General features: G+C 40.6%; 1 protein-coding gene across 1 annotated transcript; it reads right to left on the bottom strand.

Annotated features, from left to right (window-relative positions):
* Positions 1-8313: 8313 nt before the first annotated feature.
* On the bottom strand, positions 8314-13786 carry spry4 (sprouty homolog 4 (Drosophila)). The gene is made up of 2 exons (XM_067376583.1): positions 13534-13786; positions 8314-12124 (listed from the first exon to the last, which is right to left on the bottom strand). Exon 2 carries the CDS (start codon positions 12076-12078, stop codon positions 11143-11145), a length of 936 nt encoding a protein of 311 aa, XP_067232684.1. The 5' UTR covers positions 12079-12124; positions 13534-13786; the 3' UTR covers positions 8314-11142.
* Positions 13787-20203: the final 6417 nt, after the last annotated feature.

The raw sequence follows: 20203 nt of genomic DNA, 5'->3' as shown, positions 1-20203 counted from the left end.
CATTGGTGCCATGACCCGGCTGAAAGTGAGGTTTGTGGGGGTAAGCATAACGGAAGCTAGCTAGTAAGAACTGTGTGAGTAAACCTCACTTCGCTGGCCTCAAGATGCGCACTAGCAAGTGACACCAGAGGCGGCAGTCTTTAGCATCTTTGTTAGCACGCCCGCCATGAACCAGCGAACATGCTGGTTTGAAGGGGTTACAGTGGTACCATGACCCGGATGTGAGTGTGGTTTAGGGGGGTGAGTGTAACGAAGGGAAGTTAGTAAGAGCTGTTCGAGTAAACCTCACACCCCTGGCCTCAAGAGCTGCCCTAGAGACTGCAGTCTTTAGTGTCCTTGTTAGTGCTCCTGCATTCCATTCCGGAGACACTGGTTCGAATTCCGATCTGAGAGGGTCAAGTAGGACCAGTTACATTTGGTGCCGTGAACCGGATGGGAGGGAGTTTTAGGGGGGTGAGCATAACGGAGGTAATTAAGTAAAAGCTGTGCGAGAAAACCTCACTCCCCTGGCCTCAAGAGGCGCACTAGCGACTGGCGCTAGAGACTACGGTCTTTAGCATCCTTTTTAGTGCTCCTGCATCCCATGCTGGAGACATCGATTTGAATCCTGCTCTGAGCGGGTCGAGTAGGACTGGTTACATTTGGTGCCGTGACCTGGATGGGAGTGAGGTTTAGGGGGTGTAACTGAGGCAAGTTAGTAAGAGCTGTTCAAGCAAACCTCACTCCCCTGGCCTCAAGAGCTGCCCTAGAGACTGCAGCCTTTAGTGTCCTTGTTAGTGCTCCCGCATTCCATTCCGGAGACACTGGTTCGAATTCCGATCTGAGAGGGTCGAGTAGGACTGGTTACATTTGGTGCCATGACCTGGATGGGAGTGAGGTTTGGGGGGTGAGTGTAACTGAGGTAAGTTAGTAAGAGCTGTGCGAGTAAACCTCACTCCCCTGGCCTCAGAGGTGTGCTCAAGACTGCGGTTCGTGACTTCGGCATCCTCGTTAGCACATGCCTCCCATGTCGGAGACACCGGTTCAAATCCCGCTCGGAGCGGGTCGAGTTGGACTGGTTACATATATAATACCATAATTCAATACTTCACTCATTCCTCAAGCAGGCACTACAATGTATGCAGTGTATGAGGTGAGGTTTCTGACCAATAAGAGCAATTTCATTTCAAAACAAAATTAACCCAAATACCTGAAAAGAAAAGCACAGATCTTAAGGTCACTAATTCACCCCAGCTCACCCCATTATAATAGTCCATGAACTTCCTTTTCACTTTTTGTGTTTTGGCTTTACCTCTGTGTTGCAATATTTTTTTTTTCTTTTCAGTGGCCCCAAAGAGTATTTGTACACTGAGATAAAAGCCACATTTAGATGACAAAAGATCAAAATATCAGGTCATTTTGAAAGAAAGATGGCACAAATACACTTTTAATAAAGCTTGTTAGGTTTGTGTTTTAGTAGTAGAAAACAAGATTTACTACACAAAAAGAAGGTTATGAAATGTTAGTGGAACATGTTCATAGTTAAGGCCCCGTTATACTTCAAACAAAGCTCTTTTTCGTTCTTCGTTTAGGAGTAAAACGAAGTTCGAAATGCATGACCAGCGATATACTGTAATCGAACATCTGACGCCGCCCACACTGCTAAGAGCGACTTTTATATGAATATGTAATGTAAATATGTGCCATGCACTTTCTTCTCAGTAACAAAATAAACTCAACAAAAATAAGAAAACAGCAAGCATTTATTATAAAAAGCATGGGAATGTTAGCACGAGCTCTGCAAAGTAGCACTCCAGTCGCGTCACGTCTTCATATAGCACTTTATTCAAGAGATTGCTTAAAATCAAGCAGCTTTACAGTATCAAACATGAAAAACAGTGTTAGTGCCTCATTTTTTTTACAAGCACAACTTCATTTTGTACTATAAAGCGGCTATCCAGTGTGTTCATGTTTTCACCCGCAAAGATCTTACCTCAATGAATTCAACACATGAAATGACTCAAAGACGCGATCCACGCGAATGAAGGCGGAGCCTCAGCGCACACCTCCTAATACGTTTCGTCACGGACCAATGGTAGTACGAAGGTGTTTTGCAGCTGAAGCTAACTTTTCCTGAAAGTTCGCTTTGGCAAGCCGTTTCGAACTTCCAAAAAGAACACAAAACAAACTTCTTTTTGGCCTGATTTTGTTCGAAATGACGTCACATCAGTTGTTCTTCGATTTCGTTTGAAGTATACCAGAGCCTTTAATGATGAACAATACCTGTGGTTACTCTGCTAGGAAAGCCGTGTGAACTCTGACATCAATTAACTAAAAGTAATTGCAAAAATGACTCAAAAAAGTATAAAAGCTGTAAAGATATAAGATATAAAGTTATCTGGTATATAATGTCTAGCAGCAATTGTTTGCTGATGCCAAGTAATGCAAGTGTCCAAATACTTTTAGAGAGCACTGTATATTATCAGTTGTATCTAACATTATTAACATTCATTATCATATTTAAAATAAGTTAAAAGATCTCTGACAATTTAACACAGATTTTTATAGATTTTTACTTTATTTTTATTATTTTTTAAAATTGGCATGAAACGGAAGTTGTGATAGTCTTTTCATCCCTATTATGACGTATATCCGTGTGAAATGGCTTCTCGAACAAGAAAAAAAGGAGCTCTTGCACAAGTAAACATGTCATCGGGTCGCTGCAAGAGGAAAGGGAATTTATTTCGATTAAATCATTTATAATAAACACTGTGATATTCCATAAAAAATAATAATTGTCCAATTTGATATCATGGTGAGTTTAACACTTTTTCTGCCTTTAAAACACACCTTCTTTATAACTGTAATAAAGTAAAAAAGCAATGGGTTGAGGACTTGTTGAGCGGGTTGCAGCTGTCTTCGGTCTGAACGCCATGCATGTATGAAATGTCTCTGCGGTCGTGTCGGTCTGTACACTAGAGGAAGTGTTTGGCTTTTGACAATGAGCTCCCTAGGAATGCACCACTGCCGAGGCCAAGTGGGCGTGTTGCACTTCTGATATCGAAAGCCAAGTTTGGTTGGCTCTGTCCCCTCCGGCGCCTGTGGGGGGCTGCTGCACTCAGTGGAGGGGCTGTTTTTCACACAGCCCGCAGATAAGCGAGCACTGTGTGTGTGTGCACGTGTGTATGCTTGCAACAGTACTTGAAGCATGAAAATCTGCAAACTGTAAAACAAAGACAGATTCCACATATAATGTTAACAATGTTTCTACATTTATGTATTCTCATTTTGCTTGTTGCTTCCTGTTATCCAGCAACAAAAGGCTTTGGTAGAAAAGGTATTTCATCATGAATGTTGACATGGAAGAATCTTTCCATTAGAACATGGCAAATTTATGGGGGAAATGTAAAGGAGTTTTTGTAAGACAACTCTGCTATGCATTTTACAACTCTCTGCATTTGGAGCACTGAAAATCCATTCGGGCTGGGTGTTAGCACAGACCAGGCCTCTGATACAGACCGGCAATAAATGGTGATAAGAAGTGCTTTCCGGAGCAGCGGTGGAGAGGGGAAATGATGCAAGACAGTAGCCCTTTGTTTTTAAAAGTTGCTTGCTTGGGTCTGTGCCATGGAGTTTGCAAAATTAGTGTGGCGAGCCGATTCGAGCTGAAAGATTGGGCCAATTCTGAGGGCCATCTCTGTGTCTGGTTTTCCTCACTTTTCCCCACCTCAGATGATTTTATTCGTTTCCAACATCACATTTACATTTATGCATTTAGCAGATGTGTCTATCCATGCATGTCTATCTATCCATATTTTCTGCCAAAATTGTATTGGTATTACAATAAAATTCTGGTTGACATTAGGCACTACTGTCATTAAAATGAGCAAATAATAAATAAATAGACTTAATAAATTTGATCATTTTTGTTTATTTTACTTTATTTTATAGGCTGTTGTGATAATGTTGTAAATAGTTCACTATTTAATTACACCATTTAGTAACAAGACTAGCCTTTAGAGGAGATTTTCAGGATTTTTTTTCTTTTTAATGAGACTATAAGGCTGTTTAGTAGAGACTTTCTGACCAAACCTTAAAACTTGAATTAAGAAGCGTAAAACACTACTTAAGCAGTGAAGTATTTCAATTCCCCACATGGAGTATTTGTTTTTGGTTATATTAGCCTTAAAGAGCTTTTAATCATGATGACATTTTTATTTTTTTTATTATTATTTTTATTTTGTCTTTTATTATTATTTATTTTTAACATCTCATTACAGAAAGTTATTCACATAGAACATACGGTATAACTCAGAAATACATACAGAAATATAATACATTTTTAGTGGATTTCAAGTATAATGCGTAGGAATGCCTTAAAGCAAACATTAGCAATAGCCCTGGCAACCCTAGAATGACTCTCATTTTCTTAGTCTAGTATAGTATAACCTTGTTTCAGTTAAAACACATCAGATGATTCAAGTTCAGTCAAAGATTCTTTTCAGGAATTCTTTGTTGTACATTAATCAGGTTCTGTACCAGTCTTAAGGTAACATTTTGAAATATCCTGCACTTGATGTTCCTATCAATTCCCAGCTTTAATTACAGCAGATCTGCACACACACACACACAACCAGAGGAAGTTCCATGAACAGTGTCACCAAATTCCCCCCTGCCTTGCAAATCTCTGAACTTCACTCTAGTTTGCCTCTCTGGTACATTGCATTCATATCCGAGCCTAGTGAGGGAGGGGTGGGTGTGAGTGGGGGGTGGTTGACAGAGAATGAGAGTAAGAATGAGAGGGGAGGGCATGAGTACAGCACCAGATGTGCTCAGGAGTTTTGCAATATGTCATTCGCAAGAGACGTTTTCTTGAACCAAGACACCATGGATGAGTTCACTTCGGAAATGCACATGCAAGCCAGGCTCTCGACGCAGACTGAATTGTACAAAATTACTGGCCATGTGACTTAGCGAGAGCAGATGCCAGATAGAGAAGCTAGGAGAAAGTTCAGGTGTTTGATGCATGCAGTGCAGTTGGTTTAAACTCAGCCAATTATGTTAAAAAAAAAAACATTTGTGTTCCCAGTTCAGGCTGGTTTATGTTGATTATAGCTGGTATAGTGCTGGTCAAGCTGGTGGACCAACATAGTCGTGCTGTTCTCAAGCAAAACTGAGCACATTCAGATAATCTACCCAATCAGCATGAGGAGGCCTATATATAAATAGCCAACTTACCCCACAACAGTTTGCAGCATTCCTTTTCCACCCCAACTCCTTACTCTCAACTGTTCCTATCCCAGCTAGGGATGAGGTGGTGGTACTCTGCGTTTGGGCCACACTTGGAGCCCTCACCCCGGTCAGCATACCAAATACATGTTTGAATGAGAGACACCATTGAATGAGGGACCCAAGCTACACAAGAATGTCATACATTCATGCAATTAAATAATCCATTAGTAATCAGATTAATGGCTCAACTAGACTAAACTTAACACCTGAATCAATCCCACTGAGCTCAGCCTGAATTCAATTTTGATCGGACTGGAAGGGGTAGTGTAGACCTGAAATAATCTGGTCAATAAGAAAAAAATAAGCACGTAAACACTTAAAATCGTCTAGTTTCTATCGGATTCAAAAATACCTTGTGCGTGTGCAGTGATTTTTATGTCTCACAAAAATGTTTTTTTTACGTCTTACAAACCGGACAGTGGAGGAAACTACATTTATTTACAAAATATTTGATTTAAAATCTCTTATGTCATATATGTTAGCTTTCTTTTTAGATGTCATCTATTTTGTGTCCTAGAACCCCTTTTCAAAAGATCTAATATAAGTCTAAGGTGTCCCCTCAACGTGTCTGTGAAGTTTCAGCTCAAAATACCCCATAGATTATTTTTAATAAATTTTTTTATCTGCCTTTTTTGAGCCATAATTACATATGCACCGATTAAGTGTGCTGCCCCTTTAAATCTCCTGCTCCCCGCCCCTGCGAGCTCTCGACAGCCTTAAATAGCAAACACAAAATTCACACAGCTAATATAACCCTCAAAATGGATCTTTACAAAGTGTTCGTCATGCATACATCGATTCCTGTGAGTATGGTATTTATTTGATTGTTTACATTTGATTCTGAATGAGTTTGATAGTGCTCCGTGGCTAAAGCTAACATTACACACTGTTGGAGAGATTTATAAAGAATGAAGTTGTGTTTATGAATTATACAGACTGCAAGTGTTTAAAAATGAAAATAGCGACGACTCTTGTCTCCGTGAATACAGTAATAAACGATGGTAACTTTAACCACATTTAACAGTACATTAGCAACATGCTAACGAAACATTTAGAAAGACAATTTACAAATATCACTAAAAATATCATGATATCATGGATCATGTCAGTTATTATCGCTCCATCTGCCATTTTTCGCTATTATCCTTGCTTGCTTACCTAGTCTGATGATTCAGCTGTGCTTATCCAGACTTTTTGCCCTTGTCTAATGCCTAGAACATGGGCTGGCATATGCAAATATTGGGGGCGTACACCCTGACTGTTACGTAACAGTCGGTGTTATGTTGAGATTCACCTGTTCTTCGGAGGTCTTTTTTAAACAAATGAGATTTATATAAGAAGGAGGAAACAATTGAGTTTGAGACTCACTTTATGTCATTTCCAATTACTGAACTCTTGTACTGAACTCTTGTTATTCATCTATGCCATGGTAAATTAAATTTTTCATTCGATGGCACCTTTAAAAATCTTTTTCCCTGAACGTTTGAGTTAGAATAGTTTGCAAGAACACAACGAGTAGATGAGTTTACCTGTTCTGAGTGATGACGTTTTATGTTCCCGACAACCTCTGTAGTCCCATTTAGCCACTTGTTAGCAATCACCAAGACAAGTAAGCTTTTAAAAATCATATTATTACTGTATTACTGATATATTTTATGTTGTAGAATGAAACATGAAAATATCTTGAGCTTGTGTTCACCACAGATCTTATTCCAGGCCTTTGGCTTCAGGACGATGGAATCAGAAGTGCTAAAATGCTCAGTTGTTTCAGAGTTTTGGCCTACAAAATGACATCATCCCTGCAGCACTCTATTTTACTCACGGTAGCTCTGGTGATATTATTGTGGTGACCTTTTCTTGTTCTGAATGCAGCGTGATTACATATGTAATGCACATGTAAACGAATATGTGAATTGTAAGAACCATAATTTGAATAATTAAAATGTAACACTAAAAGCAAAAATGTTTTAAATAGATATTTCAGTTTGCTTAGGTTTATGTTATTTATGAACATTCATTGTGATATTTTCGTTATACCTGTGGTGGGGACTCTGCTATTCTTTATTATTGAAAAATATAGCTTTATTGTTATCTTTATAGTTATCGTCCTTGGTGTGAACGGGCCCTTAGATTGGCGTGTTCCTTTAAGAACAAAAAAGGGAGCAACACAGTTTTGACCATTTCTTTAGACTGTGCAAGAACTTTCAGTAAACAGCTGAAACCTGAATGAAGACCTGAGATAATTCTTTGCCAAAAAAAAAAAAGGGATTATTGCTACTACATGAATCTAATTGAAGTTTAGATTGCATATAAACAGCATTTTTTATAATCTGAATTTGGACTGGATTCATTCAGAATGACAAGTTCTAGTGCATGTAAACATACCTATAGAGACTTGGAGGTGGGCTCTGTTGACCTGGGCCAATATTACACCACCTAGTAACTACCCAGAATAATCTTGAATACCCTAGTTATTACCCAGAAACCTTAACTGCATAGCAACCCATTTAAGTAACAGTCTCTCCCTATATCCAGGGGCCAGTCCAGAGTTGTGCCGAATTTCAACCCCCCTGCCCAATTATTACCCCCCTTGTTGAAGTCGCTACCTGATTGCCTAATCTTAACCCCACCCCTAATCCTAAACCCTTCCCCACACCTACTCCTAAACCTATCAATACAAGGAGGTAAATCTTGCCCCCCAGGTACAGAGGTAGAGCTGATTTTATACACCTATATAATGTTTTTCCATTATGTTTTCACTCAAAATATCATATCTGCCCTTTAGCATCCCATATTTATGACATTTTCAGTTATGTAGAATTATATTTTTGTGCAATAATTACTAAACTGTACAATTATGTACAGTCCCAGGAAAACAATTCCATACATAGATGTACTACTCTCATGTCTTCATCATGTAATAAAAATAATTTCAACTCAATATTTAATGTCCATTTATTTGGAAAGTAGCCAGCTGATCACTCTGTCTGGATTTAATAACTGTTTAATTGTATTTCTTTGACTAAAAAATGTGAAGATCAAACGTTCATGTTTTTCATTAGCATGTTCTGTATGAATGCAAGGACACTGAAGACACAACACAAAAAGTTTTATATTTAACAATATATATTTTCCGATTTCAATGTACATTCCGTTTTGACATAAGCTTTTATTCACAAACAAAAGTAGGCATCTAAATAAATACTATATAAAATAGAACTTCAAAATAAATATATCTATAAAGGGACATTTTCATATGTGTGAGATTTTTTTTTCTTTTTGCTTTTTTAAACAAAACAAAAGCACATTGCTCTTTTCTTTAATCCTCAACATTAACAATGAAGCCAAAAAATAAAAATAAAAATGCAGAGAGTACAAGCCCAGTTTGGAAGGCAGCTTAAAGTGGGTTAAAAAGCACAGGTTTCTAGTGGCCAAGAAACTGTACCACAAATAGACATAGCGTCCTGATGAAAATATCTCAGCAATGGGTTGATAGAAGGAAGATCCATGTAGGCCAGATTATTATGCGAACAACCATAAAGTTTGTATTTTACAGCTGTATCTTTCTCTGTAGTCGAGATGAAAAATAAGGTGGGGCGAAAAAGCAACACCGAATTGGATGGAATGGAATGTTACTTGAGAGGGATCCCCGTTCCTCCCAGACAAGTTCACGCACAGCAGCTGTATATGTCAATCAAGCACTGAAGATGTTGCACCATTTTAGGAGGAAGGAGGAAAAACAAAATGCTTGGCCACATTCGGTAAAAAAACTAAACAAAACAAAAACGTTACTTTGAGCGTGATGAAATGCCGTTCTTTCGGCGAATTCAATTAAATCTACAGTTTCAGGGGCACTGAGGAACCGGGAATTAGCCTTGCCTCTCTCGTGCTAATGAGGCATGGCTAGCATTAACAGAGGTATTTTTATTGCCTGGCACACTTTTCTAAATCAAGTGCTTGTAATTGAAATACCTAAACACCCTACCTTCTATGCCACAGCCACATAATCTTAACCCCCACCCGCCCCCAGCCCTCCCAAAAATATAATAATTCATTTATATACTTTTGTACTGAATTGTAATTAAATTGTACCATGCAATTTTCAGGACATTTGAAACATATTTTAAGATAGCTAGTTTCTTGAGACTATTTACAAGAATGTGTAACCTGCATAGGTCAAAATCTAAGATATCTATGGTACATTTGCAACTCTTCCCTATGCAGCTATGCAAGCTTCTCCATTCAGAACTACTCTGGCACTTATCCACGGGTTAGATTGCAAACTTAAACTTAAACCCTAGCCTTATACATTCAAGACTAAGAACAGTAGTGTATTTCTGCTTTTCTGATTTGTGCAACAAGTACAAAGGTTGGAGTTTGTGGGACTAAATGAGCGAGGTCTTAAGTTCGGTTTAAATGCGTGAACCGTGGGTTTGTGTTGAGCAGGCAGAAAACATTCCCTCGTGCTCCAAGACTCTAGGAATCCTGGGAAGTGGAGCAGCGTACCTTTAAGAGCTTCCTGTCGCACTAATTGGCTAAAGTACAACAATGCATGCCCAACAAACAATTAGAATTAAAAACGCAAACTCCATGGTGCACTCCTTTGGCAAAATCTCTATACTCTACATATAACAAAAATATATGTGGAGAAAGCAGTTCGATACTAGGGCACATTGATAGAGCGTTGTGTTTGGTGGTGGTATGGTGCGCGTAGTAAACTAGAGGAACTTTTCCAACTACAGTGAAACACTTTGTACATGCTACTGTACATAATACTGTGCTTTTGCCTCTTTATAATGGTGATACAATTGGCATGTTTAGTTTATTAGCGGCATAGCAGTATAAGCTAACTTTATAGCTTTTCCTTTTCCCATAACTACTGGCCCAATTCTTCTCATAGCTTATGAATGCTTGGTGTCTGAATTGCTGTGTTTTCCCCCAAACAATTCCACTGCCTGTTTCCTTATCTTTAGCCACCAAACTAGTTCCAAGCTGAATTCACATGCTGTACGTAATTCAGATGAACTGATGATCCCTGAGGTCATTGTCTACAACAAATTGAACCGCTAACATTTGGAAGAATCATTATGGAAGTTCATGTATGCTATGGCATGTCATCAAAGGGACTACTTATGAAAGCTATTTTGCCGTCGAAAACAAACAATCTGTCCCCACAGAAGATAGAAACATCCTGCCACGCTGTTATGGGTGGTCACCAATGTCTTTCGCAATAGTACACATTGCATTTAAGGGAACTTAGAATCCTTCAATGAAACGAAATTACCTCCTATGTTTGCATTTCAAACAACAGAAGAAATAAAGCTCTATAACAAGCTTGTAAATGTACTGTGCAGAGATGAAGTCTGGTTATTTTGATTGTGACGTGTTATCAGCTTGGAATTCGCTGCAACCTTTCTGCAGTGCCAAGATCCGGAGAGGGATTGCCAAAGTATAGAGTGTTCTTGAATGGGTGATATTTACTTTGACTTTTCAAAGCCACCCAAAGAGAAAATAAACATCAGAGGAGAGATTGGAATCTTTCAAAAAAGACATTTTGCTCAAATGCAGCATTCTGTGTTAGCAAGTTCTTTTACTAGGGGCTGAAATGGCAAATACTTTGATCCCACGGCCATCATGAGAACCCCAGGAGATGAAAATGCAGGCCTCGTCCTCTCTGTAGTACTTTATAAACAAGTCAAATAATGATTTGTGCCCGTTTGGTCAGTCAAACACTGCTACTGATTTACGCCAGAATACCTTGAGCGTGAGGATAATGCGTGAACCTTAAGTACCGTGATTTTGGGAAGTATGCCACCACTGAAGAGGGTCCTGCAAACTCGAAACACGAGTCTCTCCATTCCTGGCACACCATCATGAGGCCTGTTTTTCCAGCTGACAGGCCTTGACCTCTGCCACCTTGCAGGACTGGGTGCTTTTGCAGCGGCAGCCCGGGCGGCTGATGCCATCGTAGCACTTCTGCGAAAGCTTGGCGCAACCAGTGGCAGGCAAATAGCACATCAGGCAGGGCAGCACCAATGAAACGGCCGCCATGAAGGACCAGCGTGCGCAACAGTTCGAGTGCGAGCAGGAGCACGGCTTGTCAGCACAGGAGCCTTCCTCGTCCTCATCAGTGCAATGGTAGAAGACGCCTTTGACTAGACACATGCAAGTGACAGAGTCCACTAGGTTCTGCGCTGAGCACAGGCACTCTTGGTTGCAAACCCAACAAGAGGGCAGGGCCCGAGGCAACGTGCACTCCGTGCATCGGCATTTGCCGCACTTCTCGCACAATGGCACGTGCTTCTTCTCCACCGGCAAGGCCTCCACTGCCTTCATGTTCTGAGTCTTGGAGCTCAGCACCTTGGGTTGCTCTGCACCTAGGGTCCTGCCATGGCCATTGCCAGTAGTGTATGGATCCACAACAGGAGGGGGAGCTGCATGGTCCAGCAGCCGTTGGTCAGAGGAGGTGCTGCTGCTGCTGCTGATGGAGCTGGGTCGACCACTGAATGAAATCCAAGGATGCGTGGTGGCATCCGGGACCTCGCAGCGGGAAAGATGTGGATGGTGTGGGGCTCCCAGCAGGACTTCCTGCCCCCTCGTGCTTGCCTTGTGGCTCGGCGGCTGTTGTGAGATCACAGCAGGGGTGTCGATGTAGTCATTCTCCAAATGTAAAGATTTCATTTGGTCAATGGGGAAGATAGTTAATGGGTGCTGAAGCCGTCCGTAGGGAACGCGGCTGTCCAGCAAAGGCTGAACCATGATGGAGGAGGAGACTCCAGGAATGTGGTGAGGAACCCTTGACTCCATCTGTAGGTTATGTTCCTCATATACCAGAGATCAGCATTTAGCACTCCTGCAAAGATAACAGCACAACTTAGTACTGAAAAGCACCCTCATGGGATTCTAAACACACTTCTTTTTTTTTTCTCTCTCTTTCTTGCAAATAACAAAGATTGGTTTGTGTGTTGGAAACGCAAGCACATCTAAAATAAAGTGCAAATTGGAGCTTGAAAATTACACTGGGTTAATTGTAACTCGTTATTAGAAGTAAAAAAAAAAAAGAGAACGTGTTTAAACCTTCGCTTCAATAATCAGATTTATTAGTATTTGTTGAAGTACAAGCCCGCACTAGTGTTCTGAAGGGAGGGGCTTATTCAGAATAAAACATACACAAGTTAAGTAAACCATAAATTAAGATTTACAGCTTTTCTAAAACGATTAAGTTACAAGTTGGTGAAGTCAAACCGGGATTAATTATGAATAATTTGACGTTATTAAGGGTAGAAATCAGTACTTCTTCAACGCAGCTGCACGTTTGAAACAGTTAATCCAGTGAAATAATTTCGTTGGACGGTCCTGTAAAACATTACACAGGCTATCTCTATGTGTTTGCTCCAGAGCGCTGAATAAAACTGTTTGTGATGTAACAAAATCAACCTGTTGCAGGATTTTTGCGTGAGCTATCCGATATATTGAAGTGGCACAGACTGGTTTCGTTGCGAACTAAGGGCTTCTCTTATAAGCAAGCAAGCAGCCTCTAAAGTACTGTCGTCTATTAAAACGACAATGTACATGCTGGCGTGCCTCACTTACAGTTTCATACAAAGCAATCTACATTCAAACGGCGTTTTTCATATTTACTAGAGTCGAAAAACGAGTAGTCTCTGACTAATCTCCGTTGTACTGTTTTACGCATTAAAACAGTGTTAATGGTTAAGATGATATAGCGAATGCGCGAGCTGCAGTGAAGCGTCACGCGATGATATTCGACAGAACGCGAACAAACGCTCTGCTGCAAATGGCACGGAATCGTGATACGCAACACGAAATACTGTGTTTTCTCCGGTCATACGAAACGACGTGTATACGGTTAACCTAGAATTCTCACCTTGCTCTACGCGTACATTTCATTCTTAAATCGCCCACGACCCTGTCGTGGTTACTGTCCGTAGTTAAATATTTACACAAGGCACAGACACCTACAATGCGTTGCTAAAGAACGGCTGTATCGGCGCTTTGTGACAAACCAGCAGCAAAATGACTCGATTCGAAACAAGAATATGTAACTCCATGTTATAGCTATTTTGACATTTGTATTATAGTTGTATTATAATATTATATTACAAAAAAGCAGTAGAGGACATTAGAAATTAATATATATATATATATATATATATATATATATATATATATATATATATATATATATATATATATATATATATATATATATATATATACTTAAAAAAACGAAAAACTCACTTGTATTAGAAAAGAGAACATTTCCTTCTCAGATGAACAGATTATTGCGATATATTCCAATAGATAGATCCAAACGAAGCCACGAAGGAAAAAATCCGGACGACTATCCGTGCGATGTGCACTGCAGTAAGGACACGGTCTTCTTCTCCATACGATGTTGCAACTACATGAGGGAAATGGCTTTTTATGAATGGGAGGGTAAGAAACGTACTGCGCAGATGCTTTGACAGATTTTTTTTGTGAATGGGAGGGCATTACGACTCGAGGGTTACACTTTTATGAATGGGAGAGCTCCGGATTTTACGGCGCATGCGCCATTTCAAGATTTCATGAATGGAAGAATGGGGGGCTTTTCGTCACAAGGGCAATGCCAAAGCGGATTACATGAAGAAGGCGGCTACAACTGCTTTACTTCATGTTTTCTATACATTGCCTTATGTGTGTCTTCTTGAGGTCCCGACCTGCTATGGTATGGAAGTGCGTTCTTTTGAAAATAAATTTAAGGCAAAAAATTGAACTGCGTCATCTGTTATTGTTTGATATGACGCACTGGTAATGTAAAATTGCAGGATAGTGAAGATAAGGTTTTAGTCCAAAACACTTCCGAGTTTCATCACCACGGGTTAATTTGTAAGCTTCGAGCGCACTTTATCCTCATTTTGCGTAATCAGAAAACGGGTCAGACTCAGGAACATGCTTAAAATGGGGGATGAAAGAAAGAAAGAGAGAGAGAGAGAGAGAGAGTTTAATCGGTCACATTTTGATTTCCCATTTCCAATTTGATTGAGCTCGTGCACTGGAGTAGCAAAAATACGTTTACAGCAGCATGAGGTCATGCAGGATCAACAAAAGAACAGGATGTTGTCGATTTGTAACGATCCCACAAGCAGGAAATGTGTGTGAATTTCCTTTTTAACATCCCCCTGTCTGCCCTTCCCCCTACGGATAATTCCCAGCTTGTGGCTTGACTAATGCTGTCAAATGTTAATGGGCAGCCTCTACATTAGCACACATTTCCATAACAACATCTGCTTTCATATTAAAAATACAATCACATTATTTGATGTGCTAAATTTAGGTAAGATAGGTTTTCATTATTATTATAGCTTTGTTGTAGGTACGCTAAAAAAAAAGTGCTACAATGAAGCTATCTCTCTAGAAGAAAAAGAACACTTTCAATATTGTTTAGATGGAATCCTCAGGGAAAGAGATGGAGCTACATATAGTGCATAGCCTCTTTGAACACAGTGTGTTCTCCATTTGGTGCAAATGACCACAAACTGAGAACAGGATTATCAAATGGGGCAATTTAACATCTCCAATACACAATGAGTTCATCCATACCATGGGAATCCTTCAGCCTAATGTCATATAAATCTAATGATGAATGGTTTGTTTGTTTGTTTATTTACATTCTGCCTAACGTCAAATGACTCACGTCACGGATGAATGGTTTATTTATTCATTAATTTATTCATTCATGTTCTTCTTTTCTGACTTGAACCTTTAGTTTGTAACTCCTAAAATTCTCACCCTCAGTAGCTTTTCTTTGTAAATGAAAGCAGCACATAATTTGAGTATAATTTTTCATCCCTAACTTATATTTGTGCTGTTGCTTTTAGGCTAGACTTGAGTAGTGACCTGATTTAAAAAGCAGCAGCCTGTGGCCAATTGGGGGGTCCCTCAGCTTCAAGCCAAGCCCACAGGAAGGAGCTTGTGTGAGGGATATATGCAGAGAATGCAAGCCTTTGGAGATGTGGGCCTGTGTGGGAAGAAGGGGAAGGCCCCTTCTGGTCCCCTGCTGATAGAGAGGGGAAAGCCGAACTCTTGGTGAGATGGTGACCCTCGACCCTTCTTCAGAGAACTGACAGGAGCGGCCCTGAACTCTCACCCATGGGACAAACTAGCGATGAAGCGTGACCTGTTGCTGGGGGCGTGGACCTGCCATTCAGGCCGCAAGCATTCTGGGCATTCCACGCGTCATTCCCCTTACATAGCAGACTTCCCCCTCCCATGAGAACCCACTCCAGTATCCAAATCACAAAGACCCCCCCCTCATCACAAATTTCCCATTCCTCACCATCAATGCTGTCACTTTAAACCCTAATGTTCAAAATAACTAATTGGTTTGAGTAGGACAAACTTGAATTAAGCAAATTAGTTATCAAATGAATATAACGAATTAACTTTTATGAGTATTTAGCACTTTCTTTCTCTTTCAAGTTTACAGAACTGATATATTTAAAGTAAACTGAACTGTTTCATTGTTTTGAGTTTTATGAACTTATCTCTTTTAATTTAGAAGAACCTAAGTTTAACTGAAACTGGGCTGGGATTTCCCTGTATGCTTTGCCCATGACAATCAAAAGGGAGTAAATGCTAAAATTAAGTGTTATATAAGATTAATGTTAAGTGGGTGATTTACTGGTGATTCATGTTTTGTTATGCTAATTTAGAAGAGTTTCGGTTAATGTGGGTTTTTGGGGAGTTACCATCATGTGGAGCATGTGGCTTGGTTTGAGAGCAAGTATGTTAAATGTTTTATATTTTGGCCCTCATTCAGCAAGAGCTATACCATTGTTAACAAGTTAGCAAATTAGCATTTTCTGAAGTAGCTATTTTAGCTAGCTAAGTTTACACTAATAAAAATGTTCACATTGAGGTTACATGAAAATTTTAAGTTAAATGTATGGATTTGTTGTAGTCAAACATTTCAAGTTAAGAACAATTAAAATGTATATGTACAAAATAAAAGTTCTGCTTACTTAAACTTACTTAAACTTTGAATTTCAAACTGATCGCCTCAAATTCGGGCTTACAGTGTAGACACCATAGCCTAAATTTCCACACATACAGAAGTCTTTTATAGGAGAAAGCCCAAAAAGAGATATAAATGTCAAATCAGAAACTAGACAGGACACTCAAATAAAAAAGTTTGCCACTGCATGTTATTCAAACTTGAAATTTGATCCAATAGTGTGTTTGTCAGCTTTGTTATATGAGGGTTTGCATAGAGGACAATCCCTACTTCCTGTGACAGCAGCTGGTTTTCGGCTTGCAGAACTGGATAAAATCAAAAGAAAAGTGTGAGGCCTGTAATTACATGTCAGCTGTTCTTCTTGTTAAACAACCTTATCTTATCTGTATCAAAAGTATAGCAGCATCTAGAGTTTACCATGCTCACATTATAGTTTTTTGGCCATTTTTTCATTGAACAGTTATATGTTGCATATGTACTGTGTCAGGCTTGAGTCAGCAGCTATACATCTGGTGATAATGCCAGTCAGTGCATTTGGGTGGCAAAGTAGGAGGTCAACCGTCACGCTGTCCTCAGTGCTCCTTGCTGACATGAGAACGCCTGACCTTCATTAGTAGTGCATCATGGAGTCACTAACAGCGGGGAGCTATATTTGAGAACTGAATCAGCAATGCTGGCCCGAGCAAAGCACAGTGGATCAGCATTATCCATCCCAAGGAGGCCTTTGTTGACAAGCTATCGGCTAAAATAAGCTCCAGCCGGGAGGAGGCACACATTTCCATCAGCAGCCCACTTCCTGTGAGACAGCAATTTTCTGAATGATGAAGGAGAAGCTTGCACACATCCCCGGACATTACTCTTGTTATTTATTTGTTTTATGAATATATGTTTTATAAAACAAATGAATGATTAATGGGAAGGAGGGGTTTGAGTGTCAGTCACAATGAAGTGCTAACATCCATTAATACCCACATTCTTAGGTATTTGTTACCTTTTTCTTAGTGTTATGAACAGAAATCCCTGATATTTTCAGAGTTTTAGCTGCTTTACTGCAGTTTCCATTTTGCTAATTAGCCCTATTGTCTGCTTATCAATCAGATTAGCGCTGGGGGATCTAGGTGGAGGGTGCTGAGTAGAGCAAGTTTACCCAGGAGGAAGTGCAGGGCTTTGATCTCAGCTAATGAGCTGCCAATACTGCCCTCAAGGGCTACTTCCTGGGGCCAGCTGGAAGCCTGCAAGTTAGGCCACCTGAAACAACACGTACTCTTTCCCTTTCCAAGTGCCCTCACCCCACCTGCCCTTCCCCCCATTTTTCTTCAATGGTAACCCTTCCCCCAAATTGAACTCTGTGATAATTGGAGATAGAGGTGGGCTACAGTCACCCAAGGTTCTATTGTCCCCAGTGTATTCATGAACTCTCTAGCTAGACTAGTGGCCTGAAGTTCTTGGTGACATTTAGCTATATTTAAATCAACTTTTGCATTTGGTGAATGATGGATGCGACATTCTGTTTGTTCTGTCACTCAAGTTTGAAACATTCATAATGAGTACTTTGAATTATGAAACCTTCAGACAGATTACTTCACAATTTCAAAACCAGACATCTCCATTCCATGGAATGTCCAAACAGGAGTGCGTGATTCACTCCAGAATGCCCCTTAATCCTCACCGCTTCCAGTAAACCTCTCACTGCTGGGTATCCTCTCACTCCTTTGTGACCGTGGGAGAGGGTTGAAACAGAAAGCTCAGCCAATCCTCAGAAGCTCTGTTTCACATCCATTCTCTTCCCTGATCCAGCTCAGGTACCTGCAGTCCTGGGAAAGAAGCGACTGGCCATGTCTTTCCCCACTGGACATTGAGCCATGCTGAGGTTGATGGCGAGCACACAGCAGCCCCTTTCATGGGCGTGGGGACAGGGCAACACGGGACACTTCCTGGGCTGAATGGCGCCCCGACACTCGACACCTGGGACAGCGGCGCTCCGACGCTGGCCGGGTGCCAACCTCAACGAGGCACCTTTGTGCTCCTGGTCTCAGTAACCTATCCGGAAAGATCTCTCAGTGCTGGTTCCCATGCATCACTCCACTCTACTTCACACTGCCTTTGTGCCCAACTGGCTCGGGACTCTCCTCGCTTCCTTTCGCCTCGATCCAGGCTATAATTGCATGGTCCCAGTGAAAAGCAAGTATGAACTTGAAAGGAGGGGTCTATCTCTTGCTTTGCAGTAGCTTTGGGGATCGGGCCACTGAATACAGTTTCTTGTACATGTAAAACCATTCTCCAGGATTATTTTAAAGGCATTGTTCAAACATGGCCTATCTGGTGTCCCACTGTCTTTACTGCTGCACTTTATATCTTCCTCACAATGAGGTACAAAGTGTTACATCCAAAAAACAAAAAAAAACAAAAGCAAGCACAAGGATCTCTTGGTGTGATAATCCACAACTGATCTTGAAGCAGGGCACAACTAGAAAATATACAAATTTGCAAGAAATGATAACCACAGCGATCCAGGCACATAAAAACAGGGGTGTTGAGCCTGTCGAGATGTGAAATGGCTAACCACAACAAGCCATATGATGGCAACATGTGCAGTAGACTAGGTTTGCTTGTTTTGAGGTGCTGCCTCCAAGCCTTGGGCGGCTCGGTCCAAACCCACCAACCCGTCTAGCTTGTCAGACGCACAAGGCTGTCTCCCCAGGATGGTTTAGTGCATTGTACAAAGTGACAAACCCATCAAAGCAGCCGGGCCCAAATAAAAGGTCTTTTTATGACTTTCCTTCAAAGAGCAGCTAGGAGTTCAAAGCACACACAGTGAGCGCAAGTCGATGGAAAGTTCAGAATCATACGGAGAGGCAAAGAGATGTGGGGGTAGGGGGTGGTGAGGGCCTCAAAGGGGATTCAATATTGCTCATGAAAGGCCTCCCCCAACCTGCCATACTCTGTGTTCTCCTAGGCAGTAAATCTTCGACATTAGGTTATCATTCTCCTGTACACACCACCTTGCCGCTGCACTAAATATATTTCAATTTCATAAACATATGACGTATTCACGGTATCTTCGGCAGCATATGGCGTGTCTTTTGAAGGCGAAGCAGTCAGTGGCTGTACAGTTTAGCCTGCGCGGCACAGATAAGAATGCAGCTCAGAGTTGGGGAAAATGATTTTGCTTCCTGCCCTCAATTTGTGCCTCCCTTTTCAGAAACAGAGAGAGCTCTTTAATTAAAAATGGATGTCACTTGTGGTAAACATCTTTATTTATGTGCATACAGTTGTATGCTTAACATCAAATGCATCTTTGATGCCAAGGCATGTTAAGCCCCAATTTGGTCTCAATTTACAGTGTAATGTGAGCTTTCAATAAATACACAGCTTTGCTGCAGCACTGCATCTTCTGTTGCATTCTGAATGCAGTTCCTGAGTTTGCCTTTTCATAGTTTCATTGGAATGAAGTGAATCAGCCCAGATTTCTTTGCTATCATGCAGTGGTGAGGAATGATGTATCATCAAGAGAACCATGTGTCCAGTTTGTCAATGTGCCTTCTACAGTCATTGGATTTATTTTTGATGAGTCATGTTGAATCAATGTAGAGCACGTCAGCGTGACTTGCAGACAACAAGTACTTTACAAGCGGAAACCCTAGAACCGGGGCAAACTTACGATGACCCAAATCTGAGTATATCTGATGCTCATGGGTGAGTCCATTGTTCTGCTATGTGTGCCACTATTTATAGTGTGGAACATGTTAGCATGCTGGTGGGACTGAAAAAGCCTCTTTGGAAAGCTTTTTCATTTGATGAATTTCACAAATAAGAGTTTAGAACAATCTCCCTCAACCAAGTCTGGGTAACTCTCCAAACAAACATTAACAGTGAAACAAAGTATCAACTCCAATCAAATGCAAACTATGA

This window comes from Chanodichthys erythropterus, chromosome 22, assembly GCF_024489055.1.
Source record: "Chanodichthys erythropterus isolate Z2021 chromosome 22, ASM2448905v1, whole genome shotgun sequence".
Taxonomy (NCBI): domain Eukaryota; kingdom Metazoa; phylum Chordata; class Actinopteri; order Cypriniformes; family Xenocyprididae; genus Chanodichthys; species Chanodichthys erythropterus.
This window is presented reverse-complemented; position numbering and strand designations above follow the sequence as displayed.

Bases quoted from the DNA above. Each gene is read 5' to 3' on its own strand.
- spry4 (XM_067376583.1), bottom strand. From the start codon at position 12,078: ATGGAGTCAAGGGTTCCTCACCACATTCCTGGAGTCTCCTCCTCCATC.